Below are 8,873 nucleotides of genomic sequence, written 5' to 3'. Positions count from 1 at the left end.
AATTGCACTTCGGTCACACGGTCACACGCTGGTCACAATGGGTCACAACGTTGGCTCATGTGAGTCAATTTATTTAGTGTACAACACGAGTCAGATATATACGAAAATACAAGGTTAAAAATACAACGTTGGCTCATGTGAGTCAATTAATATGGTACAGACACAATATTATCCAAAAATTTTAACACATTATTGTACAAATACATTACAAAATTATTAGGGTCTTTGGATATTATTGTACAAATGGTTTGTAATACGTTAGTATACAAATATACCAAACAATTATTACAGAAATTCTGGTTATTTTTGCACTCTAAATTAGTTGTTCTCTCCTCATACTCATAATATACATCATCTCGTTTTCCACTACGTTCAACAATACTTCCATGAGCAAAATTATAGGTTGTGACCGAAATATACTACAAACGAAAGAACTGCGGAAAGAACAACAACTAGAAGAAAAAAAACCACAAAAGCATCAATGTGCATGGAAAAAAATCGGGATTTCTACACTAACTTACATATTTTTAGTTTCTCATTGATTTTCCTTTGATTTCATCCGATTTCTGCAAATTTTTAGGACAAAATATCAAGATAAATAGGAGAGATAAAATATAGAAGAGAGAGAAAGCTCAATCGAAAATAATGGCGGAAGGAGAGAGAAACGTGCAAAAAATGGGAGGAGAGAGAAACTTTAGAAAAAAAGGAAAATTTTATTTTTTATTTTTTTAATTAAAAAATTAAAAATGGGAGGATAGAGAAACTCCAGAAAAAGGGGAAATTTTGTTTTTTTATTTTTTTAATTAAAAATTATATCTTAAGGGTATTTTGGTAATATGTTATTGAAAAGGATAGATTGGAAGTTGAATTTTTTTTTTTAAATGAAGAGGGTAGTAGGAGAAGTGCTTGTAGCACATTAAAGGGTAATTTGGAAGTTGACCCAGGTAAATGATTGTCGATTTCTCCAAGAAAAAACAAACTTTGGTACCTGAAATAAGGAGAAAAACCTAATCCAAGGTTTTTCTGTAAATATTTCAAAAACCTAGGGGCAATAACCTTACCCAAGTTTTTCTGAAGTTGCTTAAAAGGGGTAAAAACGTAACTCTATTCTTTTCGAGTACGGCAACAAATCCCCGGCAAAACATGGTGGGCATAATAAATGAAAGAAAGAAAGAGAGACCGTTGGAGATGAAGAAGCTTCCCCTCCCATGTGCTCCTCCTCGATCCCACAAAAAAAAACTTTTTTTTAACTTCCTACCAGTTTCAGATCTTCTCTCCATCTATCCTGGGTCTCTCTCGTGAGAGAAAAAATGGAGCATCTGGCGAGAGAAGGGAGATCTCTGGCGGAGACGCCCACCTACTCTGTTGCTTCCGTCGTCACCGTCTTGGTCTTCGTCTGCTTTCTCGTCGAACGCTCCATCTACAGATTCGGCAAGGTCTGAATCGATGCTTCCTCTCTGTGTTCGCTTTGTGTTCGTCGAAATGCTTGGATTCAACCCTTTTTCTTCGCCTTCTCGATTTCAGTGGTTGAAGAAGACCCGAAGAAAAGCGCTCTTCGCTTCTCTAGAGAAGATCAAAGAAGGTAAAACGCATCGATGGATCATGTGTTTTAATGCCTGATTTCGCTGCGGGTTGACTAGTGAGTGAGATTGTTGTTGTTCTTGGTAGAGTTGATGCTTCTGGGGCTTATATCGCTGCTCTTGTCACAATGCGCGAGATGGATTTCGGAGATTTGCGTAAACTCTTCGCTTTTCAGTAGTAAGTTCTATATTTGCTCTGAAGAGGATTATGGAATCAACAAGAAAGTGCTATTGGATCATAACTCTTCCACGAACAAGACTCACCATGGATTGCTTCCTCACAGATGTGGTCAGGTAAATAAATGGTTTAGGTTTTCCTATCGACTCCTTGTGATGCAAATTCACTGATTGTTGGTGGAGCCAATGTCAGGGCCGTGAACCGTTTGTGTCATACGAGGGCCTTGAACAACTCCTCCGGTTCTTATTTGTCCTGGGTATCACTCATGTTCTCTATAGTGGTGTTGCCATTGGTTTGGCTATGAGCAAGGTACACAATCTAGCTTCTGAATCTGAATGAGTAATGAATGTAATGGTTCATCTTCTTTTTGTACTTCTGATCTGTTGTCAGTCCCAATAACCGAAAAGAAAATATGATCGATCAATCATGGAGTTCTAGTTGTCTTTATCGTATGCTGCAGATCTACAGTTGGAGAAAATGGGAGTCTCAAGCAATCTTAATGGCTGAAGCAGATGTCCTAGGTAAACGACAGAATGTATCTCTGATAGATTTCATATTGAGGTACACGAGAAACTGTATTAGTGATTAGAATGAGGTAAACCAAAGGAGACGTCCTCTTAGGATTTACAAGATTATGACATTGAAGTAGTCACACGGAGCGTTTTGGGCTGATTTTCGGTTTCTCTGCATTGGCATGAGCTTGCTAGAATCATACGAAGAATGCATTACTCTTCGCTTTCTTATATTCTTCTTATGCTCGTCTTTTCCTATAGCAAAGAAGACTAAGGTGATGATGCGGCAATCTACTTTTGTATTCCATCATGCCTCTCATCCTTGGAGCAAGAATCGGGTCCTCATATGGATGGTGACTCTCCTTGCTTTTCCATATAACTTTCCTATGTTTCCTATGTCCAACTGAGAATATTTTCCATATAGCTAGATCAATATGAGATTTATAATTACATTAGACTGTTGTAAAGCCAAGACCTTTACTTATTCCTCCGATATCTTTGCATATATGTTTGCCTAAGTAGTTCCTCCTCAGTTTGAAACTTGATTTATGGTTCCATATCTGCAGCTCTGTTTCCTACGTCAGTTTAGAGGCTCCATTCAGAAATCTGACTACTTGGCTCTGAGACATGGTTTCATCACTGTAAGCATCTTTCATATCTCACACTTTGAGTTCCTTGCACATTATTTCTCAGTTTACTGATTCCTTCCTTCATCATTCGCGACTTTCAGAAGCATAAATTGCCACTTACATACAACTTCCACATGTACATGGTAAGGAGCATGGAAGATGAGTTTCAAGGCATTGTTGGTATCAGGTAGGCAAATATGAGACCTTTTAATCGGAATGATCAGCTGGGAAAAGGTCAAATGAAACCACATTCATTTTGAGCTAAGGATGGCCTTAAAAACTCAGGATCTCTGGTTTGAGCATATTTTTTATACTCCAGTCACTGCAGTTTCAGATTAGGACTGATTATTTTTTTTTCTAATCACAGCTGGCCGCTCTGGGTTTACGCTATACTATGCATCTGCATAAACATTCACGGTAGCTTGTGAGCTATTTGAATACGAAATACGCACCATTTATTCAGTTCTGTTTTACTAATTCAATGATGTTCTGCAGGCCTGAATTTGTACTTTTGGCTTTCGTTCATCCCTGCCATTGTAAGTATAATCCGGAATAATTAGTAGAAAGAAATTTCGAAGTTCTTGTGACAGTAACACTGAAGCAAACTTGTTTGTGTACTTTTCCTGAAGCTTGTTATGTTGGTTGGAACAAAACTTGAGCAAGTTGTGTCCAAGCTAGCACTTGAAGTTAAGGAACAGACAGGCACTCCTGCCGGGGCTCAAGTCAAGCCACGGGATGATCTGTTTTGGTTTGGGAAGCCAGTGATTCTATTACGACTGATACAGTTCATCATTTTTCAGGTATCAAAAGCATATTTACTTCCCCAAATTCATCGCGTCGTTTCCCGTAAATGATACATAAAACGATACCATATCTTTTATTTTTCACACAGAATGCGTTTGAGATGGCAACATTCATCTGGTTCTTAGTAAGACCTTTTTCCACTCTTTCTATTTCTATCGGTATGTAATCTGCGGTTTCATCTTGAGATACACAGTTCTAAGCTAGCATTACGGCACAATGTATATTGCAGTTCCCTATATCGCTTCAAATCACAGACTGAAAATTACATACTGAGTTCAAGAAAGTTCATGGAAAGTTTTACATGGTGTCTTAAGAGTAAGTTTCTGTTGTGTCTCAGTGGGGAATCAAGGAGAGGTCTTGCTTCATGAAGAACCATGTAATGATATCTATTCGACTGGTTTCTGGGTTCGTTTCTCTCACAACTGCGTATGATAATATCCATAGAACTTTAAAAAAAGAAAGATATAAGTAGTCTCTAATGGTTTCATGTTTCTCGATTGGATTTGATGGAGAAATGCAGGGTTCTTGTCCAGTTCTGGTGCAGCTATGGCACGGTGCCTCTTAACGTAATCGTCACTCAGGTTCGTCTATATATTCATAGTCCTCATGATGTTCCAACCAATTTTTTCTGTTTCAGTTTTGAACCATCTCATCAATGGTTAAGCACCAATGCATATAACTGTTAAGAGTCCCACATCGACCATATGTGGGAATAATTGAGTCTTTATAAGGCCCATCGATCAAGTAGTCGACAATGTTGTGGTCGTCGCTGTCTAAGGGGACGGTATTGTTAGATTCGGAACAATTGAGCCTTTATAAGGCTATGGACACTCTCCCCAGTAAAAATTGCGAGTACCACTCAATCTTTGGGTTGGTACTTAATCTCATGAACTTGTCCACCAACAATACAAGTATGGATTCATCATCAGCAGAAACCCGACTTTTGAATTCAAATTTGGATTTTAGTCGGGGGTACCTGTGTCCCCTGAGAGCCTAAGGTCGCCAGGTCGATTAGGGCTTAGTTGTGCCGCACCTTGCGGTACCCAACCCCCACGAGGTCAAGGTCAGATGATCCAACCCAAAAACCTCGCAAAATCTCGCAAGTATACAAAACTCGGGTATCCGATCCCGCAAGGTCGAGGTAGGGTAGTCTGGCCGAATAACATAAGAAGGAGAGGTGGTCGAGATCAGATGTTTTAACACTACAATGACGGTTTTCTTTTTCTGGCATGCAAAAACAACAGATGGGGTCGAGGTGTAAGAAAGCAGTGATAGCGGAGAGCGTGAGAGAATCACTTCACAGTTGGTGCAAGAGAGTGAAAGAGAGGTCCAAACACACAGCAAGATCTGTATGTTCACTCGACACAGCAACGATAGACGAGAGGGACGAGATCACCGTCGGAACCTTATCCAGAAGCTCCTCAATGACTTCACTTAATCAGATCACCATCACCTCAACCGAGCAAGCGGATTCCATATTCGGAGATCGAACAACGGCGATGGCGACGATGACGGATCGAGAGGAATTAACATCGAGGGTCGAAGAGTATTTGTCGGATACACTCAACATCGATGCTTTGCAGCCTCTTAACGATGATGAGATTGAAGAAGAAGAAGAGGAAGATAACAATGGGGACGGCCGTGAGGTGGATGATGCTGGTGAGACGCTTCTTGACTTGTTTAGGAGGACTTGATACGATTTATTATGTTGATATAAGCTTCTTCTAAATCTTAATTAAGTCAGTAATTAAATTGCACTAAAATGTACAAAGAAAGACAATGTCATCTTTTTACATTTATTTCAACGCAGATTGCTTTATTTTTGTTTTTATTTACGGAAAATCAGATATAACATAGTGAACTTTGTTAAACATTTCAAATATAATACTATTACACTTTTTAATCTTGAGAATTTTAACAGATTTTCCTATGAATACTAATTACTAACTATCGAAATTTTGAGAACATTAAATGTAGACAAAAAAATACTTTAGTACAAATAATAAAAAAACAAAACTTTTTAACATTTTACTAGAACAAAACCCGAAACGAATCACAAACCTTAGTTTCTTTGACCACACGTACCTTAAGGAACAAGCAAAACTAGTTTTCCATTGTCCAAATTACTTAAAGTGAGAACAACAAAGAGTAAGAATGCATAGATAGATGAGTAAGAACACATGCAGCAATCTCTCAACAACGAGAGAGAGAGAGAGAGATTAAGGTTGTGTCTTAAACAATGGCTTCTTCTTGGTGGGTCTGAATCACGACATCAGAAGTTGGGTAAGCAACACAAGTGAGGACATACCCTTCCCCGATCTGGTCATCGTCCAAGAAGCTCTGGTCAGACTGGTCCACGGATCCCGTCACCACTTTCCCGGCGCAGCTCGAGCACGAACCGGCGCGGCACGAGTACGGCAGATCGAGCCCCGCCTCCTCCGCTGCGTCGAGGACGTAGACGTCGTCGTCGCACTGGATCTCGGTCTCGCCGTCGGGGGTGACGAATTTCACCTTGTAAGTCGCCATGGCGACGACGCCGCCTCCGCGGGAGGAGGCGGAGCTGAGGCGGAGGGCGGGGGAGGAGATCGCCGGAGATAGGGATTTGATAGTAACGGGAGAAGGAGAGGGTTGGAGGGGGAGGAAGGAGGTGCTGAAAATGGCGCCGGAGAGAGCTGTTGAGGAAGCCATTGTTGTAGAGAGAGAGATCGAGAGATAAGAGAGATTCCTCTACTTCTTGTGTTTGGCTCGTGGAAATGGCGTGGGAGGGATGAGGAAGAAGATTAAAAGGATGGTCATGTGAACCCTATCTGCCGCGTGGCATTGGTTTTGTGGGTTGCGTTATCTCTATTACTCCCCCAAGGGACCTTGGTGTTAGAGAAATGCTGTGTCTGTCACATTTTTAAGAACCAACTTATGTTGGTGTGTAACAATCTGTGGTCGTACTTACTTTTGTTAATTTCTCTGTCAATGACTATTGGTCTCTGTAGATAATGAAGATTCTAGTGTTCTTTTCTTGGGTGCGTATATACATATACACACATTATACGTACATTTAAAATAAGACTTCAAAATATTTTTCAATTTTGTACAATTTCAACTAAATTATTATCATTTTTCTTCGCAAAGTTTGAATTTGCACTCAAGATTGAGAGGTTCAGATGACAAAAAAATGAGTAAAGATTCTTCTCAATCAAAGTCCTGAGTATTACACGTAAATTTCTCCGATTTTTTGAAAGATATAATTGGACCCAAATTTCATTAAACTTTTGGATTATAAAAAAAAAGGTTTGAATATGCTCTGTGAAGTGACTTCTGAATTGAGGTGGATGTTGTAAACTGCCAAAAAAGTATGAACCATTTTCGTTGTTATTAAAAACGAAATGAATGCCCGTGAATGATGTGTTCTCATTTTATTCCCCGCAACCAAAGCAGAATGTATAAAATAGAAAATCTTTGTGGCGGTTAGCTACCAACCCTTTGCACTTGGTCTTAGGGTGGCCATTTTGGGTTTCGTTCGGTTTTCGGTTCGTTTATTTCGAATTCGGTTATTTCGATTACAAAGAAATTATACTCAAACAGTTATATAGATTTAATTGGTTCAGTTTCTGTTCGGTATATGCATAATAAAATTATAATCAAATGGTTAAATTTTATCGGTTTATTCGGTTCGGTTATGACATTTTTTTTTCAAAAAAGAATATTAATCATCCACAAACTTCAAAATATCTATCCCAATAAATTTACAAAATAATTAATCCTCCAAAAAAATTACAAAAAAATCTACAAAAACTTCGATAACTAGAATAAAAATTAAAAACATTAAATGTTGTGGTTTATTTGGTGAAAAACGTAAAGATAAAAGTGAACTATAAGGAAAAACACTAATAATAATTAGGATAAAAGTTAAAATATTAAAAAATCCTAATAACCATTCGGTTAACCGCGGTTATTTAATTATTAACCGAACCAAACCCGAACGATTATTCAATTTCTTCAACCGTTCGGTTAATAACTGAAATGGCCACCCCTACTTCACCTTTTATAGAGATGTAGAGCATAAAATTACCAACTTCCTATCTAGTTATCACTGTCCCAATTGAGGAATTCATAACATGCGTTGACTCTCTTACCACCTTAAACTGTCAATTTCATTCCGAATGGTCCATCACCAAATCTTAATTTTCTCTCTCTACTCGGCGAATAATATGCCCGAAGAACCGAAAATGCATTAAAGACATTTGAATTTTGTACAAAAACACTCGAGCATATTCCTATTTAACAGGGAACTTTTTTTTTCTTTAAAAAAAAGAGAAGCTTCAATTTCACGCGGAATCTAGTCTATAGTTGGGATTATGGGACAAAGAAAACAAATACTTACATGCGAAAACCCTAATATGCATATAAATAAAATTCCCAACTCTATCAAGAGAGAGCGGATACTACATTTAATTCATAAGAGGGGGAAAAAAAGAAAGAAAACAAACGGAAGAGAACAAAAACTTACACGAAATGACTTCTACACCCAACACTGAACCCTACTGATCAATAAAAACAAGAAACAAAATGCACTACTCCTTATTACTACTCTCTCTTAATTCTTTAACTAAATCTAGAGTTACCCCAAAATAAGTAAAAGGGAAAAAAATCAAAAGCTCTAAGAAAGCTCCCACCTTCCCCTCAATTCCAAGACTACATACACTACGTATATATATATGAACTTGTAAAGCTTCTTCTTCCTAAAATATAATCATCCCCGGGCTTGTCTTCTTTCTTTCTTTTTTTTATATCGTTAAACTCTCTTAGTCACACTTGATGTTTCTGTAGATCCTCCTAACAAACAAATTTGACCCCATGTATCCCACCGCTCCTGCGCAGAAAATTTAAGCAATGCCCAATGCCATTCATTACCACTAAACCTAATTCCAACTAGGAAGAATTTAAGGTGCAGGATAGAGCGGAAGCAAAGAAGGGAAAAAAACTCACCGCAGAGAATACCGAGGCCGAGGCAAAACATCAAAGTGTAGCCAAAGTAGAAGCTCGTCTGGAAGAATCCAAACATCTTGGTCTTCACGTAGTAGTAATAGATGGAATACAAGTATACGTACACGGCAGTTGATGCTGCCGATAAGAAGGACGTCCATTGCCAGTTGTAATTCTCAGCGTTCAGCAG

General features: G+C 38.6%; 3 protein-coding genes across 3 annotated transcripts in view; 1 reads left to right on the top strand and 2 right to left on the bottom strand.

Moving 5' to 3' along the window:
- The first annotated feature begins 1,164 nt into the window (after positions 1-1,164).
- Positions 1,165-5,534, top strand: LOC104809616 (MLO-like protein 4). The gene is made up of 15 exons (XM_010535658.2): positions 1,165-1,436; positions 1,525-1,582; positions 1,669-1,874; positions 1,951-2,067; positions 2,219-2,279; positions 2,532-2,623; positions 2,837-2,911; positions 3,001-3,086; positions 3,267-3,316; positions 3,395-3,435; positions 3,529-3,699; positions 3,792-3,827; positions 4,041-4,108; positions 4,224-4,284; positions 4,948-5,534. The coding sequence occupies exons 1-15, from the start codon at positions 1,311-1,313 to the stop codon at positions 5,395-5,397; spliced, it is 1,698 nt and encodes a 565-aa protein (XP_010533960.1). The 5' UTR covers positions 1,165-1,310; the 3' UTR covers positions 5,398-5,534.
- A 172-nt stretch (positions 5,535-5,706) lies between these two features.
- Positions 5,707-6,472, bottom strand: LOC104809615 (ferredoxin, leaf L-A-like). Its single transcript, XM_010535657.2, has one exon. The coding sequence runs from the start codon at positions 6,389-6,391 to the stop codon at positions 5,936-5,938; it is 456 nt and encodes a 151-aa protein (XP_010533959.1). The 5' UTR covers positions 6,392-6,472; the 3' UTR covers positions 5,707-5,935.
- A 1,610-nt stretch (positions 6,473-8,082) lies between these two features.
- The window catches only part of LOC104809614 (transmembrane 9 superfamily member 1), a 5,692-nt gene continuing 4,901 nt past the window's right edge, over positions 8,083-8,873 (bottom strand). The window contains 2 exon segments of the mRNA XM_010535656.2: positions 8,083-8,570; positions 8,687-8,873. The exon segment at positions 8,687-8,873 is cut by the window's right edge and continues 18 nt beyond it. Coding sequence (XP_010533958.1) covers positions 8,503-8,570; positions 8,687-8,873 — 255 coding nt within the window. The 3' untranslated portion in view covers positions 8,083-8,502.

Source organism: Tarenaya hassleriana, unplaced genomic scaffold, assembly GCF_000463585.1.
Source record: "Tarenaya hassleriana unplaced genomic scaffold, ASM46358v1 Cleome16, whole genome shotgun sequence".
Taxonomy (NCBI): Eukaryota; Viridiplantae; Streptophyta; class Magnoliopsida; order Brassicales; family Cleomaceae; genus Tarenaya; species Tarenaya hassleriana.
The sequence above is the reverse complement of the archived record's forward strand: the minus strand, read 5'-3'. Positions and strand labels throughout refer to the sequence as shown.

Bases quoted from the DNA above. Each gene is read 5' to 3' on its own strand.
- LOC104809616 (XM_010535658.2), top strand. From the start codon at position 1,311: ATGGAGCATCTGGCGAGAGAAGGGAGATCTCTGGCGGAGACGCCCACC. The intron at 1,437-1,524 runs GTCTGAATCGAT...TCTCGATTTCAG, and splicing joins CCATCTACAGATTCGGCAAG to TGGTTGAAGAAGACCCGAAG. The intron at 3,828-4,040 runs GTAAGACCTTTT...GTTGTGTCTCAG, and splicing joins CAACATTCATCTGGTTCTTA to TGGGGAATCAAGGAGAGGTC.
- LOC104809615 (XM_010535657.2), bottom strand. From the start codon at position 6,391: ATGGCTTCCTCAACAGCTCTCTCCGGCGCCATTTTCAGCACCTCCTTC.